Source organism: Pongo abelii, chromosome 8 (genome assembly GCF_028885655.2).
Source record: "Pongo abelii isolate AG06213 chromosome 8, NHGRI_mPonAbe1-v2.0_pri, whole genome shotgun sequence".
NCBI classification, from domain to species: domain Eukaryota; kingdom Metazoa; phylum Chordata; class Mammalia; order Primates; family Hominidae; genus Pongo; species Pongo abelii.
In genome coordinates, this window is record NC_071993.2 from 19,405,836 (window position 1) to 19,430,613 (window position 24,778).

At 34.3% G+C, this 24,778-nt stretch overlaps 1 protein-coding gene across 1 annotated transcript in view; it reads left to right on the top strand.

Annotated features, from left to right (window-relative positions):
- MALRD1 (MAM and LDL receptor class A domain containing 1) overlaps positions 1-24,778 on the top strand; it is a 678,818-nt gene that overhangs the window by 264,576 nt on the left and 389,464 nt on the right. The window contains exons 22-24 of the mRNA XM_024253733.2: positions 4,604-4,760; positions 8,211-8,321; positions 12,025-12,238. Of these exons, the coding sequence (XP_024109501.2) occupies positions 4,604-4,760; positions 8,211-8,321; positions 12,025-12,238 (482 nt within the window). The remainder of the gene's footprint in view (positions 1-4,603; positions 4,761-8,210; positions 8,322-12,024; positions 12,239-24,778) is intronic.

Consider the following 24,778-nt stretch of genomic DNA (forward strand, 5'->3'; position numbering starts at 1 on the left):
GTTATTTTCGAGTGCTGTGAAATACCAGTCAAGGTTCATTTTTCCCCCTCATGGCTAACTAACTTATTCAGTTCATTTATAAAAAACGTTATTCTTTCCATCACCACTTCACAAGAGCCAGTTTTCATAAATCAGGTGTCCAAATACATGTGGATCTGTTTCAGGACTATTTCTTATAGTTCTCTGGATTGTTTGTTTGTTCTTGTTCTAATTCCACTCTGTCTTAATGTTTTAGCCCATTCAGGCTGCTATAACAAAAAATCTCATAAACAAAGAGACTTATAAATAAAACATTTATTTATCACAGTTCTGGAGGCTTGGATCATGGTGCTGGCAGACTTGGTATCTGGTGAGAGCCTATTTCCTGCTTCGTGGATGGCGCCTGCTTGCTGTTTCCTCACGTGGTAGAAGAGACTTGCTAGCTCTCTGGGGTCTCTTTTGTAAGAGCATTAATTTCATTAAGGTCACTTAATCGACTCCCCAAAGGCCCTGCATACTAAGATGATCACCTTTGTATTTAGGAGTTCAACATGTGAATTTGGGGGGAACATAAATGTTCACACCATAGCACCTAATAACTATACCTTTATGAGTCTTTTTTTTTAAACTTAAAGCATTTATTGCATTTAAAACATTTAATGCATTTGTAGACAAAAAATCTTAATTTTTAAAGTTATTTTCTTTCGTAGCCACATATGAAATTGAATTTGTAAACTGCTAACCTGAGTTTTATAAAACTGCTTTTTTTTTTTTTTTCAAATTTTACTTTAGGTTCTGGGATATATGTGCTGAATGTGCAGGTTTGTTACATAGGTATACATGTGCCATGGTGGTTAGCTGCACCCATCAACCCATCATCTAGGTTTTAAGCCCTGCATGCATGATCTCCCTCCCCTTACCCCTACTCCCCCACAGGCCCCGGTGTGCAATGTTCCCCTTCCTGTGTCCATGTGTTCTCATTGTTCAGCCCCACTTATGAGGGAGAACATGCAGTGTTTGGTTTTCTGTTCCTGTGTTACTTTGCTGAGGATGATGGTTTCCAGCTTCATCCATGTCCCTGCAAAGGACATGAACTCATTCTTTTTTATGGCTGCACAGTATTCCACGGTGTATATGCGCCAAATTTTCTTTATCCAATCTATCATTGATGGGAATTTGGATTGGTTCCAAATCTTTGCTATTGTAAATAGTGCTGCAATAAACATACATGTGCATGTGTCTTTATAGTAGAATGATTTATATTCCTTTGGGTAAATACTCAGTAATTGGATTGCTGGGTCAAATGGTATTTCTGATTCAGATCCTCGAGGAATTGCCACACTGTCTTCTACAATGGTTGAACTAATTTGCACTCCCACCAGCAATGTAAAAGTGTTCCTATTTCTCCACATCCTCTCCAGCATCTGTTGTTTCCTGTTGTTTTAATTATTGCCATTTTAACTGGCATGAGATGGTATCTCACTGTGGTTTTGATTTGCATCTCTTTAACGACCTATGATGATGAGCTTTTTTTCATGTTTGTTGGCCACATAAATGTCTTCTTTTGAGAAGTGTCTGTTCATATCCTTCGCCCACTTTTTGAGGGGCTTTTTTTTGTTATAAATTTCTGTAAGTTCCTTGTAGCTTCTGGATATTAGAACTTTGTCAGATGGGTATATTGCAAAACTTTTCTCCCATTCTGTAGGTTGCCTGTTCACTCTGATAGTTTCTTTTGCTGAGCAGAAGCTCTTTAGTTTAATTAGATCCCATTTGTCTATTTTGGCTTTAGTTGCAATTGCTTTTGGTGTTCTTGTCATGAAATCTTTGCCCATACCTGTGTCCTGAAGGAGTCTTGATGTCTGATTAAATCCTGCACCTCTTTTCTTCTCATGATAAAATTGGCTATTACTGTCTCCTTGTATTTCATTAACATTAGTTTTCCAATTTCTGAAAAATAAAGTCTATTGGGAATGTGGTGGGATTTCATTTAATCTTTAAGTCAATTTGTTTGATAATTCACCCATGCAGTGTTGTACTGGAGTCAGATTGTATTGGCTCAGGAAGGATGATGGGAATCATCTCTTCCCAACTCCCATTCCTACTGGGAGACAGAGAAATGTAATGTAGAGATTTGTAAGGCATATTAAATATATATTTTTAATTATTTCAAAACTATGTTTTAATTGATGCATGATAGATGTACATAGCTCCAGAGTACATGTGATAATTTAATATATTCAACCAAATCATAAAGATCAAATCAGCATACCTGGGATATTCATCACCTTAAATATTTGCCTTTTCTTTTTGTTAGAAACATCTGAATTATTCCCTTCTAGCCACTTTGAAGTGTACAGTAGATTATTGTAAACTATAGTCTCCCTACTGATTTATCAAACACTAGATCTTTTTCTTCCATTAAACTGTATGTTTGCACCCATTAGTCAACTTCACGTTTTTCCTTTTTGCTCCCACTTCCTGGTATCCTATGTCAATTAAAAAGACTTTAGCAGGTTTTAAGAAGTGGATTGGGGGACATGATTTAATCCAATCTCCATTAAAAAAAATTATTGTAAGTGATGTGTGAAGAATGAATAGTGTGAATCAACGGTAGATGTGAGAGACCAATGAGGAGATTTATTATTCTAAGCAAAAGGTAGTAAAAATTTGATGAGGTGGTAGCATTAAAATTGGAGAGGAATGGACAATTCAAACTACATCTCATAAGTAGAATTCAATGTCCTGGTGGACAGTTAGATGTAGCACATTGAAATAATTTTCAATGAAGTATAATAAAATTATAATAATAGTGACATTTGCTTAAAGAAAGATTTACAGGTTAAATAAATCATATACATATAGATATGTGAATGCAATTGTTTCTTGACTGTTACTTCTATGTATCTGGATGTATAAGTATATACATCTTTGTTCTGGGTATCCCTGTTATACTGGGATATTTAGCGTATGATATATGAGAAAGCCGGAAATGCTTTTTCACTGAGACATAATTCAGACAAATATAAATGATAATTCTGCCTCTTAAAAATTAACTTATAACTCTGTGGTTTCATTAGGAAGAGTGAATGATACATATATAACCACAAATTACAACTACCATTTTTAAAATATGTAAATGGGCCAGGTACTGTGTTAGATATTCCATATATTTTATTTATGATTCTTATTAACACCATACATGGAACTGTCTCATTTTCTGAAATGAAGAAACTAAGGTGTTTAGAGAAGTTAAATAATCTGCCCTAAATTGGCCATCTAGTAAATGAGGAGGCCTGAGGCCAAACCCTGCTGTGTCTTTTGCAGACAATTATATTCCTAGAAACTTGTACAGCCACTGGCAAGACCTGCAAGACTGAGCACTCAGTCAATACATGGTGACTGAATGACTACTTCCACCTCTCTTTCCATGTGTTTGCTCTTCATAATTCCCCCAAAATGATAAAAAATTTCAAAATAAAATAGCTTTAATAAGAAGCAAATTTAAACTCTGTAGTTTCTAGCATCTATATTTAATTTAGAAAGTGGCAAGAAATCAAGTTAATCCGAAACAGAGTGCCAGAATACCCAAACTGTGCAGATCACTTCTTTATGCTTCAAAAAGCTGTATATAACCTAGAATGACTTTAATGTTTTATTCTCTTTTTTGGATTAATTGTCCAAGTAGGGTCATAAATTCTTTCTTTTATGGCAAAAAAAATTCATATTTAATTGTTTCCATCATTATTTTTCCTTTTTAATTTAGGCCTAGGAAAGAAAGGATATTCTTTAAAATTATATTCAAGGTTACTAAAATGTGTTGGAGTGAAACTGAGCTAAATCAATATAGAGAGAGTAAATTTGAATGGAAACCCTTTGAGACTGATAAGTTGAAGCTCAGACCAGTTTCCTGTTTTTCATCCCCTACTTATTCATGTTTTTCCCTTCCTTTTATGTTTCTTCTAAAGGCAATCAGTGCTTAAGGGCCTCATTTTACTCACATTAAAATGAGCTCTAAAAAGCTGATTAGGGTATTAGTGGTATTATTGTAAAAATATCAACCAAGTTATTACAGATTTGGTAGTTTCAGTCTTTGTCATAATTTTATACACATTGTACCAATTGATATCATTGCAAGGACTATGGGTTCAAAATCAAAGTGGCAGAAGTATTATTTCTGATGAAGATAATGGACCATAATTAAGCTATGTAACACATTATACTTTTAGGAAAAAATATGAAGCAATAAAATATGGTTAGTGACAAACTGTACTATGTTTCACAATATTCTTCTTCTTCTTTTTGAGACAGAGTTTCACTCTAGTTGCCCAGACAAGAGTGCAATGACGCGATCTCGGCTCACTGCAACCTGCACCTCCTGGGTTCAAGCGATTCTCCTGCCTCAGCCTCCTGAGTAGCTGGGATTACAGGCACACGCCACCACTGCCAGCTTATTTTTTCTTATTTTTAGTAGAGACGGTGTTTCATCATGTTGGCCAGGCTGATCTCGAACTCCTGACCGCAGGTGATCCACCTGCCTCAGCCTCACAAATTGCTGGGATTACAGGCGTGAGCCACGGCGCCTGGCCTCTCATTCTTTTTATAATATGACAAATTCCTTTTCCAGAAATACCACAGATGGCTGGTACCTGTATGCTGACAGTTCTAATGGGAAATTTGGTGACACAGCTGACATTCTCACCCCTATAATTTCACTCACGGGACCAAAATGTACCTTGATGTTCTGGACACATATGAATGGGGCCACCATTGGTTCTCTCCAGGTACTGCTTAGGCAATCACATTTTCTGAATTTTCTCTGTAAAAGTTCACAGTGCATAATTTGGTATCATTAAAATATATTCTGTTAATAAGTGAAAATGGACAATTACCAACACTTCATTAGATTTATAGTGGTATATGGAGTAAAAGCTTTAGCAGAATTGGACATGAATAGCTAATAAGTAATTTTTATTCTATTTAATTATGAATGTTGTCTCTATGCTGAGGTTACAGCTTCTGGGTAATACTATTTTACACCTGAAACATATGCAGGTTTCAGTATCAGTGTTCTGGGTATAACCACAATCAAATAAATATATACACTTGGGTAATATCTGGATGTGTCTTCTTGTTGCCTTTGATGGTAGTAGTGCTACATTCTGCAATAGTCTTTTTCAAAATGTTTCTCTGTTAAAAAAATTAAACTGTTTTAAACTCATAAAATGTTTCAAGAACAGCACAGGCAACTCCAATATATACTTCACTCAGAGATCTTATTTAAAAAAAAAACAAAAAAAAAAAACGAGTTGTCCTGGTAATGTCCCCTACAGAAAAAAAAATCCAGTATAGGATAATGTTATACCAAGTTATTTCTTTCTACTGTCTTTCAAACAGGAATAATTCCTTATATTCCCTAGGTTTTCATAAACTTGATATTTCAAAAGCCGATAGCCAAGTTATTTTGTAAAATGTCTCTTAGTTTAATTTTATTGTGTTAAGCTCTTTTTTCCTATTATATAACCAATATCATGTTATTTTTATTGTCTCCTATTAGTTAGTGATCCTTATAAGCCCCATTACTCTTGTGGTTTTTTTGTTATCAATAAATATTTTGCGAAGAGATATTTTAAGAATATGTAAAATATTGGTTTCATCTCCATTTTACCTACAAATTTTTGCCTTCAGTAGTGGCTTTTTTTTTTGATTGAATTAATTTTACAATGCTGATTGCCTAATTGTGATTTTCTAACTCAATTATTCTGTCCACATTTATAGGTTGGATTCATGTTGGAAAAAAAATTCTCATCTCTATCTGTTTGCTCATTTACTGTTTTATATCAATGTGGACTGATAAGTTTCTATTTTAGTCAATGTATTATAATCTATTAGTAGTAGTATTTATTTGCTCCTCAAATTGTCTCAGATTTGGAAATAAGAGTCCCTCTTAACCAACCTCCGTGTCTCTCTAAAAAGGCCCATTATTCTTTGAGCATATTCTTTCTATTTGGCCAAGATGTTACAAACTTATTTTTATCCTCTCCTGTCTCTGGAATTAACTATTCTTTCAGGAAGTCCTGTATTTTTTTTTTTCTGGGACATCCAACATATACAGGCCAGAGAACAGTTCTGGAATATTAATTAATTCAGATTCCCAAGTCCTGTCTTCCCATACTGCATATGCCCTGGTAGAGAATAATGCATAAAGTTCGTGAGTAATATGCGTAGACACATCAGTTATACTGAAGAAGCAACTCAATTTTGGAGCATCTCCATTTATTCTGTTTCATAGCTTGTGTGTTTCTTTCCAGGAAGCCCTGTCTGAAAATAAATCCACGAATTCCAGAATTGTATGTACTATGAGCAGTTTTAGAGTAGGGCTATCTTGCTAGAAGCAATCTATTGATAAGGACTCTCCCCCTTTTAAATACTATTAGCTTGCCAAGAAATCTCTAGCATATTTGCAACAAGATTAGACATGAGTTTCCTGCTTTCTTTTTCCCCAGTAGAGAGATATAGACTGTGACTAACTGCTAGGTCATATGTTTTCCAAAAGGTTGATTGCAATATTAGTAGTAGGTGCTACCTCGACTCCTATTTTGTTTTATTCTAGGATTTTCCTGGCTATTGTTATTCATTTTTCTAAAGAAACTTGAGATAAACGTAGTTTCTTTCAAAAACATATTAAATTTCATATCAATTTTAGAATTTTTTTATGATAAGGTGAGACTTCGTTCTGAAAATAGTTAAAAAGTATATTTGTGTGTATACATGCATGGTTACGTTTAATAATCTAAAGACATCCAAATGGTCTTCTGGGTTGACATTAAAACTTATTGTTGTAAATTGACTTTTAAAAAATGTTTTAGGCAAAACAATTACTACAACTTACTGTAAGATTTTTGTCAATAAAATGAGAATTATTTGCCTGCCTGGAATATTGTGGGGTTAGGATTGATGATGTGAAATATGCTTTCATTTTTTCAGTATAAAATTTGGTATTGATAGATGAACTTTTTTAAAAGGATTAAAATTTTGTAAGTATGGAATTATAAAATGAATAAAATGATATCAATGCCTTATTTTTGTACATGGATAAATAAAATAACATTAGATGTTGCATTAGTAAGTTTCTTGAACATATTTTTTCTCAGTGATTTGTATATAGTGTGGTATTAATATAAAGAAGACTCATTTGCTATACATTTTTTTCAATGCCTTTCAAAATTGATTTTTACTTATTGGTTAGAAATGATATTTTCTTGACCTTGATAATGTTCCAAATTAATTTGAATTTTATAGACTGATAATTTCATGATAGTTTTGCTAGTAACACATTATTTTTTCTATGACTCTGGAAACTCCAATTACATTTTTAAAATGTGAATTTAATTAAAAAAACAGATAATGAAATCATTGAAATTCATCTTCACTTTTAAAAGTCAGGACTTTCACAAATCTTTTATCTGAATAATTATTTGGTTGTATAAATTATATTTTTAGAAAGTAATGTTGTGAAATCATTTAATACACTGTCTAAGTCAGTTATTTTAAAATCTGAAATTGTTCCACTCCCCTTTGCGCCTTAGTTACTCTCTTCATGGCTTATTTTGTATCGTTCTAAAAGAAGAGCCGTAATATTTTCCTGAGAGTAATCTGGATTCTGCTTTACAGAGGGGGTACAGTATTGATGAGAATATGTTTGTTTCATGGCTGTTGGGCAGGAAGCTCTTACTGGCGCAGCATAAATAGATGCTCACTCATCTTACCCATCTGTGCACTTACGATGAAATGAGCTGACATTGTAACATTACTGCTTCTCTGGAACCATCTAATGAGAAAGATCATTCTCAAAAGAGTGTTTTAGTAAGCAATTCCATACTTTCTCATTTGACCACATGAATATTATTTAATATATAAAACAGCAATTGTTACTGCTGCCAGATTTTTTAAAAGTTAATGTAGTTGAGTTCTTAATTAAATGGTGCCCAGATACCTTAGGACTTGACTGACAGATATTCATGCACATCTTTATTGTACAAAGCTTGTGAGGTACCCTAGGGGCATAATGCTGTAGAAAACAAAGGTATCTAATAAAAAATAACTTAGCTCTTCTCTCCAGGACTTCATGTTGATATTGCAACTAAAAAAAAAAATCACTGGAAGAATTCTACATATTTGCAATTTCTCAAGATAAAATACTTCAATGCCTTTTACCTGATTTATCTCTGTAGGTACTCATCAAGAAAGATAACGTAACTTCTAAATTGTGGGCTCAAACTGGACGGCAAGGTGCACAGTGGAAGAGAGCAGAAGTGTTTTTAGGCATTCGTTCACATACACAGGTGTGTAATCCAGGTTGTTATCGGATGAGTGAGTTCTGATTTTTTTTCATCCTCATTTATTTCCTTCTCTACTCACAGTATTCTTTCCCCCATTCCCTTTTTGATGTGTTCTGTGGATGCGTAGACACCACACTTAACACTCCGTGGAGCATTTTACCTAAGGAATTGACAACTTCAGAACACTCTAATTTCTTCCAAGTAGATATTCGTACCTCTAGGAACATTTAATTTGAATAACAACCTTCCTTTACTCCACAATCAGCCTCACACATATAAAGAACATTTAGCTCTGTTTTGCAAATATATTCTCAGAGCTTGTACAGCAATTAATTCTTTCAACCCTAATTTAAAAGATAGTCTTTGGAAAACATATTATATTGTTAAACCTTATTATAGGGAATAGATTCACCTAATTTAAAAATATTTTTCGGAGGCACAATATTGTGTAATGCTGTATTTGTCTTCATGGAATTTGTGATGATAGTAAGAGGATGAGACCTATACATATTAATAGCTAAAGGAAAGTACTAGTACGCAGATGAAAATGTTTAAACTGGAAATAAGCATGTGCTGAAATGTTTGGCACAAAGCATATTTCTTATGGATTACCAAGAAAGCAAGACCTCCATTGGCTGCTGTTTTATTGGGAATTTTGTTAGAAGATAAGGCTTAGCTCTGAAGATTTGTTAAAATTTGAATAAGCAGAGTGAGAACACAGAGACATTTATGTACAACATTTTCTTCTTAGTCTTAACTGCCTGGGTCTTAATTCCATGAATTTAGAGCCGTTTATCTCCAGATAGAAGGGATAAAATTCGTGTTAAATATTGCATTTTCACTCTTCCGTGTGCAGCTGGGGTAGCCAAGTTGGCTGTGAATGTTCAGATAAATACATCTACAATCATGTGCTTTCTCTGATAGATCAGCTCCTCTCAACTCCACTGGGAGTATACAGGCTTCCATTGTATAAAAGCACCGATGAGTGTTACAGCCAATTTCTTGGAATGATAGGTGTAGTAAATCCGATGTATCTTTTGCCTCTCTCTGGAATCCAGTTTTCTTATGAATCACTTGTAGATAATTTAGGATATGCATAAGAAGGAAGTTCAACCTGAAGCAGTAAAGACTGAATATCAATTTCATAGCCTTGCATAATAGGAAACTTTTCTATTAGAGGGATCCCAATTGTTCAGCCTCTCAGGTCTTTAAACTGAGGCGAGAAGAAACCTCAGGAAGAACATGTAGAAGGAACCATTACTCTGCCACACTTGGGCTTCCACCCCAGGCGATGAAGTCTTAACTAGTTCTGTGCATGTAAAATATTTGTGTAGTAAAATCGTGTTTGAAGTAATATTAAGGGGAATTTCAGCACATACAATCAATTATTAATTTTGCCATTTTGAATTTCTAATTTTTCACATATTGAGATTAAAGAGGAGTACACCCCTGATTTTTTTGACTCTTATAAGTAAATATTAATGGCTTGTGAATATTTGCTGTTTCATGTGTGATTTCTTCCATATTAAGCACTTACTACATGCAAAGCACATTGTTATGCACCATGCACGGGAGAGACAGTGGTTAGTTAGGCACACTCTTCGTGATTCTGCCATTTCTTACATGATCGTTCTCTTTAGTCTCACAAAGATGACTGCCTCTAGCCCTTGGGGAAACGTATAAAATATTTTTATAAATGGTATGCTGAAGCATCACTGGGAAGCTTGTATAATTTTATTTGGGTACCCCACCCCCCAAATTTAAACAAAATATTTAATTACAATAATTTTTCCTATTGGAGCAATCACATATGTAGCAGTTACTGAGTGCTACATACTATTTATGAATTTTTAAAATATTTACTCATTTTGCCTTCACAATAACCTTATGAGTTACACAGTATTATTATCTCCATATTATAAATTAGAATACAGAAATACCCAGATGTTAGGTCTTTTGCTTTAGTTATGTAACTACAAATGGCAGAGGCTGACTGTAGACAAAGTCCGGCCTTCCACCAGTCCACAGTGCAGCTGCCATGCTACATTGTCTACCAAATGTTACAAAAATAATTAACCCTGACTTTATTCTGTCTGAAGAAAGATACATTGTAGTTTCTCTCTTTTTAAATAACAGTTAATCATATTCAGTATTAAAGTCTAGGGAATCCCAACCAACCTTATATGAAGCATTGAGATGTAAGTGATGATTTGATTATTTGAACAAGGCAAGCATCTGAGATTGTACCTATATGGCAGAAGATAAGCCAATTAACAGTGCAACAGTCGTTGCATTATCTGATTTCTTATTCACAGAGCATTGCAGCATATATTGAAATTTTAGACTATACAGATAATAGAGTATCTTTTATATTTTGCATATCAATATTTTTCCATGGCTCAATTTCCCTTTTAAGAAAGTCGTAGTCCTTATTATACTTTCTGGTTTCATCTCTTTTTAATCACTTTCAAGCTCTTCATCTATCTTACAAATTTTTTTTTCTTTGCAAGCTCACCTACTATGAAGAGCAGTCTATTCGTTTTATGTAAATTCAATATATGAACACGATTGTATTTTTCTTTTGATAATGTGAGAGGCATGATTTCAATTATTCCAACCTCTCATGTTAAGAGGAGAACACCTAGGTTCACACAATAGTATAAAGACCTACCACATCTGTAGCAAAAAAAAAAAAACAACTACAATTATTTCTTTTAAGAAAAATAATTGTCCACAATTGGTCAAAAGATATTTCTAAATATGGTAACAGTAAATATTTTGTACGAAATCACTAAAATAAAACTGTCCTTGTTAACTCACCTCTAATTGTTCTAAATTTATTTTGAAATATCTGAATATTTCTTATGTTAACATATTTAGCTTGCAGAAAAACTTAATAAAAAGACTGAATTCATTTCTCTGAAAAATCCTAAACTATAGAATATGTGACATTTTATGTACCTGTGAAACAGCATTCATTTTTATTCCAAGCAGTGGTATTGTTAACAAATTGAAGATGGAATTTGTAAAACCATTAATGATTCCTGTTACTAATCTTCATTCTTCCTGAAGTCCACACACGTGGGAAATCGTTGTCAAAAAATAGGGCATGTGAAGATTCTGCTCATCACATACATGAATCCAAAGCAAATCAGAATCATTTCAATTCCAAAGATGTGTCCAATTTACAAAAAATACGGTATTTAGGACTTATCTTTTAGCTTTCAAATAGTAGGATGGAGAGATCTGAGGAATGACAGGAATTGAGCAAAATAAAGAATCTACTTGTATCTTTTCACTCTTGGTACTTTATGTCATCTGATCTACTGCTTTCCTGTGCAGTGATGCTCTAAAACAGGAGTAGGTCTTGTTTGAGATCTGAGAGCTGGCAAAGGCAGTAGTGGATCAGTGTCTCCTGCCAATTTTCTAGACCCATGTCCTAAAAATCTAGACATGAGCCAGTGGTGTTGCCACTCCCACATTTGTAGGTGTTGAGGATGACCTGGGTCTTAACTGGTCCTTAAATTTACTGGGTCACTTTCAACATAGGGACATTAAAAAAAAAACAAAACAAAACAAAAAAAACAAAACAAACAAACAAAAAAACAGATTCAAGCTTGATGTGCTTGATACTTAATGTTTGCCCAGGTTTTGAACTTCTTGATTGACAGTTTAACTGTAACTGGCTTTTTTTTTTTTTTTTTAGATTGTCTTCAGAGCAAAACGTGGTATCAGTTACATAGGAGATGTAGCAGTGGATGATATTTCCTTCCAAGATTGCTCCCCTTTGCTTAGCCCAGAGAGAAAGTGTACTGCTCATGAATTCATGTGTGCTAATAAGCACTGCATTGCAAAAGACAAGCTGTGTGATTTTGTGAATGATTGTGCTGATAATTCAGATGAGACTACTTTCATTTGCCGTAAGTAAAAGGGTTCTGTTTTCTTGCTTTTGCCTTCAACTCCCACAACGTTACTCAATATCTGTGTTTATTGTTGAAACATGCAGAGTGTGTGTATCTCAACACTGGGGGAAGGTAAGGTGATTTAACTTGATACATTCCCTCCTTTCTCTGAATAATTCATTTATAATCATAATTCATTTAAAACCAATTGATGGCTCTGTGTGTGTGTGTATGTGTGTATTAATTGGAGATAAATTGGAAAACAGGTGTCTTCAAAGAAAAACAGAATGGAAACAAGTATTTTTCATATGAAAGGTTTTTTTGTTTTTGTTTTTGTTTGTTTTTGTGAGATGGAGTCTCACTCTGTTGCCAGGATGGAGTGCAGTGGTACGATCTCGGTTCACTGCAAACTCTGCCTCCCGGGTTCAAGTGATTCTCCTTCCTCAGCCTCCCGAATAGCTGGGACTACAGGCACGTGCCACGATGCCCAGCTAATTTTTGTATTTTTAGTAGAGATGGGGTTTCACCATGTTGGCCAGGATGGTCTTGATCTCTTGACCTCATGACCCACCCAGCTTGGCTTCCCAAAGTGCTGGGATTACAGGCATGAGTTACTGTGCCTGGCCTGAAATAATTTTTTTTTTTGAAAAATGACAGGCAAAATTTTCATTAAAGACAATTCATGCAGGGCTGGTGAGTCTACAGGCTCTGATGCATTTCAAAGGATTGTCATTTCTCTGTGCATATTATCAGATGTGATAGGTTGTTAAAAAAAGTCAACAGCCTGATAAATACCTGTATATAAAATAGACAAAGTGATTTCTGAAGGAGATATATATCAGCTATGTGATATGATAAAAGGAGATCAACTCATAATGAACACCATATATTAAAATATCCTTAGCTAAATGGGCCATATGTACTCATTCTGCTAAGCCTGTAAAATTGTGCAACATAGTCCATTGTTGCTTCATTTAACTGCAGATGGGGTGAATATAAATTGTCAAAAAGAAGATTGACAAATTATGTCACCATTACCTTTAATAATTTCTGAGCTAGAATATTGCAGTTTGATATTATTTGCTTCTTGAACCAAACGTGGAATATCATGAACAACTTCAGTATATAGAGCTCACATATACATAGAACTTTTAACGTTCAAAGCCTTTTTATTTATTAATCTTCATTTGAACTTCAGAAGCCTTGAGAAGTACGTGGGAAAGATATTTTAGTGCAGTCAACAGATGAAGCTGTCAACAAGAGTGGCTTAGGTTTTGTCAAAGTTTATAAAACATATACTGACAGAGTTGGTCCTAGTACACAAGTATTTATTTTTTATTATTATACTTTAAGTTCTGGAGTACATGTGCAGAACGTGCAGGTTTGTTACATAGGTATACATATGCCATAGTTCTTTGCTGCACCCATCAACATTAAGTATTTCTGCTAATGCTATCCCTCCCCTAGCCCCCTACCTACTGACAGGCCCTGGTGTGTGGTGCTCCCCTCCCTGTGTCTATGTGTTCTCATTAGAACTCAAGTATTTTGATTTATGATCCAGTGTTTTGCCCAAGCTACCATACCACTTCTTTAAAAAAAAATTATTTCAAGTTTTATTTTAGAATCAGTGGTACATGTGCAGGTTTCTTGTATATTGTGTGATGGTGAGATTTGGGGTATGATTTGTCAGCCAGATAGTGAGTATAGGACATAATAGATTTTTAGCCCTTTTGCTCCTCTCCTCCTCCCCACTGTAGTAGTCCCCAGCGCTTATTGTTCCCATGTTTATGTCCACATTTACCCAGTGTTGAGCATCCACTTATAAGTGAGAATATGCAGTGTTTGGTTTTCTGTTCCTGCATTAATTCGTTTAGAATTATGGCCTCCACCTGCATCCATGTTAATGCAAAGGACTTGATTTCATTCTTTTTATGACTGTGTAGTATTCCATGGTGTGTATGTAACAGATTTTCTTTATTCAATCCACCATTAATGGGCACCTGGATTGATTCCAAGTCTTTGCTATTGTGAATCGTGCTCCGATGAACATAGGAATGCATGTATCTTTTGGGGAGAAAGATTTATTTTCCTTTGGTTATATACCCAATAATAGAATTGCTGGGTCAAATGGTAATTCTGCTTTGAGTTCTTTCAGAAGTCTTCAAACTCCTTTCCACAGTGGCTGAACTAATCTACATTCCCACCAGCAATGTGTAAGCTTTCCCTTTTCTCGGTGACCTCACCAACATCTGTTATTTTTTGGCTTTTAGTAATGGCCATTTTGACTAGTGTAAGATGGTATCTCACTGTGGTTTTGATTTGTGTTTCTCTGATGATTAGTGATACAGAGCATTTGTTTCATATGTTTGTTGGCTGCTTGTTTGCCTTCTTTTGAAAAGTGTCTGTTCATGTCCTTTGCCCACTTTTTAATGAGGTTGTTTTTTGCTTGTTGAATTCTTTAAGGATTCAGGAAATTTGACCTTTCTTGTATGCGTAGTCTGTGACTATTTTCTCCCGTTTTGTAGGTTGTCTGTTTACTCTGTTGGTAAGTTTTTTTTTGTTTTGTTTTGTTTTTCTGTGCAGAACTCTTTAGTTTAATTAGGTCCCGCTTGTCAATTTTTGGTTTCATTTCAATTGCTTTTGATGATTTGGTCATAAATTCCTTGCCAAGGCTGTTGTGAAAAATTCAGTTTCCTTGGTTTTCTTCTAGAATTTTTATAGTTTTAGGTCTTGCCTTTAAGTCTTTAATCCATCCTGAGTTTATATTTGTGTATGATAAAAGTTAGAGTTCCAGCTTCATTCTCCTGCATATACCCTACCACTTTTGTGTATAACTGAATCTTAAAAAAAAAAAAACTTAATGTTTTCACCACAAACAGATGACAACTGTTTGAGAGACGGTAAGTGTCAACTTTGATTTGATCAGTACTATAATATATATATATTACACTGTACCCCATAAATATGACAATTACTGTATCAGTTGAAAACAAAACTTATTCTGTAAAGTTATAGACATAGATGTCCTTTTAAAATCACATGACTATATATTCCTTCAATTTTGGTTTATTTATTATATCCATTATTATGTGAAAAAGGAAAAATACTTTGCTACTCTGGAATTCTGTATTTATTAATATTTATCTTTACCTTATGAATATTTTCTGCTATTGTTTTAGTTATTTCTGTATCAAATGCTTGTAGGTTTTCTTCATTGTCATTTTCACTTAAATATCACACAAACAAGGTTAACAGTTAAATGGAGCACGTATTTTGAATTTTATTTGTAATGTTGAATTTTGAATTTCATTTGTAATGTTGCCAGTGTATCTCTTTCCTAGAGATATAGTTTAGTGTAATTTTTCAGAATTCAAAGTATCATTTTATTTCTGGCTAAATATTTCTTGAACTCTTTGTATTTAGGCTCTAAAGTTGTGCTTATTTCTAGGAATTTCTCTCTGTATTAGGGAAAGTATGCTGATTTACCAAGGGAATCAGAAACATATTAAAAATGTACTGTCTTGTTAGTTCTTTTATTTCAAAGCTAAAGGCAAAAGTAATCATGAGCCTTTGGAGGATAAGTTGTACCATAAAGTGCTTTTTGGTGAATGATTGCGAAACCTCTTGTTCTTTTTTTTTTTTTTTTTTGGATTTGAGTGGGCATATTCATACCAGTAATATTAGAGCAAGAAAGCTGAATTAGTTCCAAATAATGCATAGGAAATGTAAAACTTTTTCAGCTCCTAGGACAAACAAACAAATCAGAATAAACCTGATTTTGGCATTGGTTGCCATTACATGAGAATTATTTCTTTTAACATAGCATTGCTAATTTTTTTTTAAAGTTCAACTTTATTTCCAGTCTACTGGTCTTAAATGTTGTTTTAGTTATAAAGTGGCTAGAATCTGCCATATGAATTATGAGTGGTGTTATTATATTTATATGCTATAAACTTTGATGCTCTAATTAGACCCAGAAGAAGAGAAAGACAAAATTAAAAGAATCACCATAGCAACTGATTTCAAAAGTTTGGCTGGCACCCAATCATATATTTGGGTTTAAATTCCACAGTCTCCTTTCTTTGTTTTGTTTTGTTTTGAGAATTCTAGGTAAAGCTTGAACATATATCACAACTCTAAGAAGGCTTTGAAAATGTGACTAGGTAGAAATATACCATCTAGGAATAGCAGAAAGAATGAAAGAAATCAACTCTTTTTAAAGATATAAGATGTTTCATGGAGAAAAAAAATTATTATTATTATACTTTAAGTTCTGGGGTATATGTGCAGAACATGCAGATTTGTTACATAGATATACACGTGCCATGGTGGTTTGCTGCACCCATCAACCTGTCATCTACATTAGGCATTTCTCCTAATGCTGTCCCTCCCCAGCTCCCCACCCCCCAACAGCCAATAACAGACAGAGAGCCAAATCATGAGTGAACTCCCATTCACAATTGCTACAAAGAGAATAAAATACTTAGAAATTCTTTATAATATAAACATGTACATCCTGCTTTAATTATCTGTAGATCAATGTAGACTCTGAAAGCAAAAATCTATAAAAAAGTAATTTTAAAAAATAATCTGAATAACACTTCTACAATACAGGTTGTAGTCAAAGTGATTTGTGTATCTAGGAACTCTAAAATCTTATTTGAGCATAATCATGCCATTGATACAGAGACTTCTTTGGGAAACAACCATTTTATTAGTTTCCAAATACATTCTAATTAGCTTATTTACTGATGAGACACAATTCAGAGTATCTCAGGCATTCTCAAAATGTTTTGATTTGTGCTGTGGTAAGGATGCAATAGAGTTGACCAACATAGTCAGTGATCTACATCTAAGGGCATATGTAACACAATTTACCAGCTTCAGATATATATGATTTTCAAGCACACACAGAACATTTAGCAAGGAACAAAAAAGGATTATAATTTTAAATAGTCATTTTTGATGGGTTAAAGTCACCTAGGGTATACCTTCTGAATTAGGCTGGAGATCAATGATAAGACAATGTCTAGGAAACTCCCATTGTTTAGGAGAAAGATACTTTTAATAGCCCATGCCCCCTCCTAAATCACATTAAAGTAAAAAATGTTTTGAAACAGAAATAACAAGAATATTGCATAACATAAACTGTGGGCATTTGCTAAGCCAGTAGATAGAGAAAAATGTATTGCCTTAAAAAATTATATTAGAAACCAATTAGGTAATAGCACAAATTAATGAAATAGAACACAAATCTAAGATGGAGGACTTCAGAAGACCAATAAAATTTTCAAAACCCTTCCAAGAATAAAGAAAAATAAAGACAAAACTATTTAATTAATATATATTTATTGGGCGGTTGTTAAATGGCAGGCAATGTTTGAGACATCTGGTATACATCATTAAATGAAACAGAAAAATATCCTGTTCTTCTTGAGCATGCACTTTTGTGTTAAATAGAAAATATATATTTTGTGTGTATATATTTGTGTATATATTATACACAAACTTACACATATGTATATGTAAGTAAACTTTCATACTTACATATGTGTATATAATGTGTATATGTACATACTTACATATGTGTATATAAGTAAGTTACACAGCTTAATAGGTACACACTTACATATGTGTATGTAAAATTACACAGCTTGTTAAGAGGTGATCAGTGCTGTGAGAAAAAGATAAAACATAAGAAATCATAAAATGGAAGGGTAGCAAATTAAAATATTAAGTAGCATGGTAAGGACAGGCCTAGGTGAGAAAGTATTCAAGCAAATGTTTGAAGGAGGTCTGGGACCTGCTGCTTTCGTTTGTCAGCTTTTTAGTTATAGCCGTCCTAGGGGGTATGAAGTGTAATCTCATGGTGGTTTTGACTTGCATTTCCCTAATGATGAATGATGTTGAACACCTTTTCTTGATCTTATTGGCTATTTGTGTATCTTTTTTGGAGAAATATCTATTGAAGTATTTTGTCCATTTTCTTACAGAATTATCTTTTGTTGAGTTATAGGAGTTCTTTAGAATTATAAATCTTAAATCATTTTCAAATATGCAATTTGCAAATATTTATTATCACTTTGTAGATTGTCTTTTTTCATGTTTATTTTTAATACCTTTAGTTTTATAGCAATTTTAGGTTTACAACAAACTGAGTAGAAAGTACAGTTATCGACCGGGCCTCGTGGCTTACACCTGTAATCCCAGCACTTTGGGAGGCCGAGGCGGGTGAATCATGAATTCAGGAGATCAAGACCATCCTAGCCAACATGGTGAAACCCTGTCTCTACTAAAACTACAAAAAATTAGCTGGGCGTGGTGACACACGCTTGTAGTCCCAGCTACTCGGGAGGCTGAGACAGGGGAATTGCTTGAACCCAGGAGGCAGAGATTGCAGTGAGCCGAGATCGCGCTACTGTACTCCAGCTTGGTGACAAAGCAAGATTCCGTCTCAAAAAAAAAAAAAAAAAAAAAGTACATATACTCCTTCTTTCCATATACCCACAGCCTTCCCCATACAAGAGTGGTACATTTTCTACAATCGATAAACCTAGAATGACACATCATTAACACTCAAACTCCATAGTTTACGTTAGGTCTCACTCTTGGTGCTGTACATTCTGTGGGTTTAACAAATGTATAATAACATGTATCGACTATCGTAGTATCCTACAGAGTCGTTTCATTGCCCTAAAAATCCTCTATGCTCCGCTTGTTCATTCCTTTCTACCCTGAAACAGCTGGCAACTGATTTTGATCCTGTCTCCATAGTTTTGTCTTTTCCAGAATATCATGTAGTTGGACTCATACAGCATGTAGCCTTTTCAAATTTCCTTTTTTCAGTTAATAATAGATGTGATAGCTCATTTCTTTTTACAGCTGGATAATATTCTGTTGTCTGAACATCCCACAGTTTGTCCATTCACTCACTGAGGGGCATCTTGGTTGCTTCCAATTTTGGCAATTATGAATAAAGCTGCTGTAAGCATGCATGTGCAGGTTCTTGTGTGGACATAAGTTTTTAACTCCTTTGGGTAAATATCAGGGAGCAAGTTTACTGGATTATATGGTAAAGTATGTTTAGTTCTGCAAGGAACTGCCAAACTGTTTTCCAAAGTGACTGTACCATTTTGCATTCACAGCATCAATGAATGGCCATTTCTGTTACTCCATATCTTTGCCAGCACTTGTTTTCAGTTTTCTTTTTAAATTTTTGCTATCTTAATAGGTATTTAGTGGTATGTCATTTTTTAAATTTGCAATTTCTGTTGACATATGATGTTGAGCATTGTTTCATTTGCTTACTTGCCATTGTATATCTTCTTTGATGAGGTGTCTGTTCAGATCTTCTGTCCGTTTATTAATTAGGTTGTTTTTGAGTTTTTAGTGTTCTTCATATATTTTGGATAGTATTTTTTTCTCAGATGTATCTTTCACGTATTTTCTTCCAGTTTGTGACTAGTCTTCTACCGGTAATTTGCTTTACAGTGTCTTTCAGAAAGCATCAGTTTTAAATTTTAACAAAGTCCAACTTACCAATTATTTGTTTCATGAATTGTGCCATTGGTATTGTATTTAAAAAGCTATCACCATAGCAAAAGGTCATCTAGATCTTCTCAGATGTTATTTTCTAGCATTTTTACAGTTTTGTATTTTCATGTCTATTATTCATTTTGAGTTAATTTTTGTGAAGGATATAGACTTATAAACTCTGTGTCTAGATTCATTGTTTTGCATGTAGATGTTCATTTTTTCCAGCACCATTTACTAAAAAGACTCTTCTTTCTCCATTGACTTGCCTTTGTTCTGTTTTTCAAATATCAGTTAACCATATTTTTGTTCATCTGATTCTGGGCTCTGTATTCTGTTTGATTCATCTATTTGTATATTCTTTTGCCAATACCTCATTGTCTTGATTACTGTAACTTTATTGTAAGGCCTGGGGTCAGGTAGTATTAGCCATCTTCTTTTGTTTTATTTTTACTATTGTCTTGACTATTCTCAATCTTTTGCCTCTCTATGCAAGCCTTAGGATTGTTTGTCAATATCCACAAAATAACTTGCTGGGACTTTATTGGGATTGCATTGTATCTAGAGGTCAAATTGGGAAGAATTGATATCTTGACAACCTTGAGCATTTCTATTGATGAACATGAAATAACTCTCCATTTATTTAGTTAGTCTTTGATATATTTTATCATAGTTTAATAGTTTTCCTCATATAAATCTTACATCTGGCAGGGTGCGGTGGCTCACGCCTGTAATGCCAGCACTTTGGGAGGCCAAGGCAGATGGATACACTGAGGTCAGGAGTTCGAGACTAGCCTGGCTAACATGGCGAAACCCTGTCTCTACTAAAATTGCAAAAAATTAGCTGGGTGTGGTGGTGGGCACCTGTAATCCCAGCTACTCAGGAGGCTGAGACAGGAGAATCACTTGAACCCAGGAGGCAGAGGTTGCAGTGAGAGCCAAGATCATGCCAGTGCACTCCATCCTGGGTGACAGAGCGAGAGTCTGCCTCTGAAAAAAACAAAAATAAAAATAAAAATAAATCTTACGTCTACTTTATTAGACATATACCTAAGTATTTCATTTCTGCAGGGAGAGAGTGCTTATATAAATGTTATCATATTTTTAATTTCAAATTCCACTTGTTCATTGCTGATATGTAGGAAAGCAATTGACTTTTGTGTATTAATCATGTATCCTGCAACCCACTGTAATTGATTATTAGTTATGGAATATTTTTGTCTATTCTTTTAGAATTTTACATAGGCAATTATGCCATATGTGACCAAAGACAGTTTTATATCTTCCTTCCTAAGTTGCATAACTTTTACTTCCTTTTCTTGTTTTATTGCATGAGCTAGGACTGTCAGTGTGATGTTGAAAAGGAGTTGTGAGAGGGAACATCCTTGTCTTGCTCCTGATACTAGCAAAAACGCATCTAGCTTTTCACCATTAAATGTAATTTTAGCTGTAGGTTTTTTTGTAGTTGTTCTTTAAGAAGTTGAGAAAGTTTCTCTCTATTTCTAGTTTGCTGAGAGTTTTTATCATGAATGCTTGTTGGATTTTGTCAGATGCTTTTTCTTCATGTATTGATATGACTATATGATTTTTGTTCTTTAGCTTGTTGATGTGATGGATTACATTATTTGGTTTTCGAATGCTGAGCCAGACTTACAAACCTGGAACAAATCCCCTTTGGCTATGGCATGTAGTTATTTTTAGACATTGTTGGATTTGATTTGCTAGTATTTTATTGAAGATTTTCAGATCTACGTTCATGAGAGATGTTGCTCTTTAGTTCTTGTTTCTTATAAGTTTTTGTCTGGTTTTGGTATTAGAAGTAATATTGGCTTCACACAATGAGTAAGAAAATATTCCCTCTGCTTCCATCTTCTATAAGAAATCATAGAGAGTCTTCCTACCATTTTTAGGTTTCTGTCTTCTTGATTCAGCATTTGCTTGCTTGTCGTAATCTTTTGACTGCTTTCTAGAGTTCTGACAACATTGGTTCTGACATTTTCTGCTTGCATTTTGATGTGTCTGTGGCTGAACAGAGCTTAGAGCTGCCTCTTCACCAGTTTGCAGATGTGACTTCGGCTTTTGCAAGAGACTCCCCGCCTACAAGTTCTGCAGTTCATGTTGCTTCTCACTCACTGTAAAATTCTTTGTGAGATGTGCCTTTTTCTCTAAATTTAATCACAGTTTTTTTTTTTGATGTCTCAGACTTTTGTAAAACCATAACAAAATAAACCATAAAAAATATCACCTCCCACCAGGTCCCTCCCTGACATGTGGGGATTACAATTTGAGAAGAAATTTGGGTGGGGGCAAAGAGCCAAACCATATCATAGTAGGTGTATATATTTATGGGGTACATGAGATGTTTGGATACAGGCATGCAACGTGAAATCAGAATGTCATGGAGAACGGGGTATGCATCTCCTCAAGCATTTATCCTTTGAATTACGAACAATTCAATTATATTCTTTAAGTTATTTTAAGTAAAACTAAGATATTATTGATTATAGTCACCCTGATGTGCTGTCAAACAGTAGGTATTATTAATTATTTCTAACTATATATATATACACACACACATACATATATATACATAGTTATATACTATATATAAAAAACTACATATATACTATATGCTAGTTTATACATATACTAGTTATATACTATATATACAACTATGTGTATATATATAGTTAGAATGAATTAATAAGTCCTACTATTTAATAGCACGTCAGGGTGACTATACACACACACACACACACACACACACACACACACCTAGGAGGATGGTTTTCCTGTCAAAAGTCTGAAAAACAGTCTGCAGCTCTACACTTGGTTTGGACTTTATCCCAAGGCCATGCCTTCATGGTGGAGCCCTGGGTTTGGTCTTTTCTGGAAGATTTGTTTTAGCATTCCACTATTTAAATGATCAATTAAAGTTTCTCCTTCCGAGGTTTAAAATCTCAGAATTTCTGACCTCTCTCCTTGCCTTCTTAAATGTGTTTACTAGCTGCTCAGTTCTTTCCTGAGCTCATATTTTTCTTGTGGCATCTTATCAAATACGTCAAGTAGTAGCCAATTCACGTTTTCAACATTTTGCCCAGAAAGCTTCTCACACAAATTTGTAATATAATTATATACATATTCAGCTTTACGCAATATCTTGGGCACCAGGTTTATCAAATGTTTTGATGTTACATAACGTAAATCTCAAATTTTTCAGTCTCCTGTAACAGTTCCTTTATTGCTTGCCATCCTGGTCATTGCTACAAATTTTAGGTAATTTTTATGTCAGCACTCCATTACAAGTACTAATTTCTGCACAAGTCATCTGTATCATGATAATGCTGTGTAACAAACTACAGCAAAATTAATTGCCATTTAAAAACCGTTTCTTATTTTCACCCTGTATGTGATGAGGTTCTGTGATTTGTTTTCTTAATTTTTAAATTTCTAAATTTTGTAGGTACATAGTATGTGTTATATTAGTTCATTCTCACACTGCTATAAAGACATATTTGAGACTGGGTACTTTATAAATAAAAGAGGTTTGACTGACTTACAGTTCACATGGCTGGGGAGGCCTCTGGAAACTTACAATCACAGTGGAAGGTGTAGGGGAGGCAAGGAACGTCTTCCATGGAAGCAGAACAGAGAGAGCGAAGGAATGAGTACCATACTTTTAAACCATCAGATCTCCTGAGACTCGCTCACTATCATAAGAACAGCATGGGGGAAACCGTCCTCATGATCTAATTACCTCCCACCAGGTCCCTCTCTGACAATTGGAGATTACAATTTGAGATGACATTTGGATGGGGACAAAGAGCCAAACCATTTCATAGTAGATGTCTATATTCATGGGTTACATAAGATGTTTTGATACAGGCATGCCGTGAGAAATAATGACATCCCAGAGAATGGGATATCTACCCTCTCAAACATTTATCCTATATGTTACAATCTATTTACACTCTTTTAGTTATTTTAAAATGTAAAATTAATTTATCATTGACTATAGTGAATTTGATGTGCTAGCTTTTTTTTTGTACCCATTAACATCCCCACAAGGTTCTGTGATTCGGGTTGAGCTTAGCAGGGCTTAGTTGTAAGGTGTGGATGGAGTCCAGGCTTGAGCCAGCAGCTACCTAAGGCATGTTCTTTGAGCAAAAAATAGGAGGAAAAGGGCACAAATCCAGACATGAAAGTAAATGTTATTCTCTACCTGTGTCATGCCTGTAAATATTTCATTGGCCATAGAAAGTCACAAATCCATTTCTAAAATCAGTGGGATAGAAAAGTGTACTCTGCCTGGATTGGGAGGATGAGGGGAAAGAACATTTAATAAAAAATCAACCAAACTCTTATACTCAGTCACTTACTAGGAGTCTTTCACAATTATTACAGATATATTTAAACACAAGTTATTTCCCACTGGATGAACTGTGCCTCAAAATATCATTACTTTTTATGTCATAGCAGTGCAAAATTTCACACTGCTAAATAATTAAACTCACCTCTACTTAAATTTTGGTCTAGAGAGCATCAGCATCTTTGCCAGCATTGAGGCCCCATCTGAGACTCACTAAATCGTAAACTTCATGTTAGCAAGTTCCTCAGATGATTCATATGTGTATTAAAATTTGAAAAGCATTGCTCTCAATAATACAAAAAATTTTACAAAGCTTTCTGGTGGAAGGGGGAGCTAGTATTGCACTCTTAATTCCTTGTCAACATAAGAAAATATTTATTGGTTTTAATATTCAATATTAATTTTTTAACCATTAGCAATAATTTGTGTTTTATTTTGTACGTCTTTCTATATTTACAACTTTCTCTCTGTTTTTATGACTTGAATAGACTAAAATATATTCAAGTCAAGACAGTTCATATGCATGTATTTGCCTGCTAATATAACTTATTGAAGATTTTGAGAAACTTGTAAAAATGAGCATTCATTCAGCAAGTGTTTATTATGATATGTCTGGCATTTTTTCTAGTTTCTTGGGATAATGAAGTGAACAATAC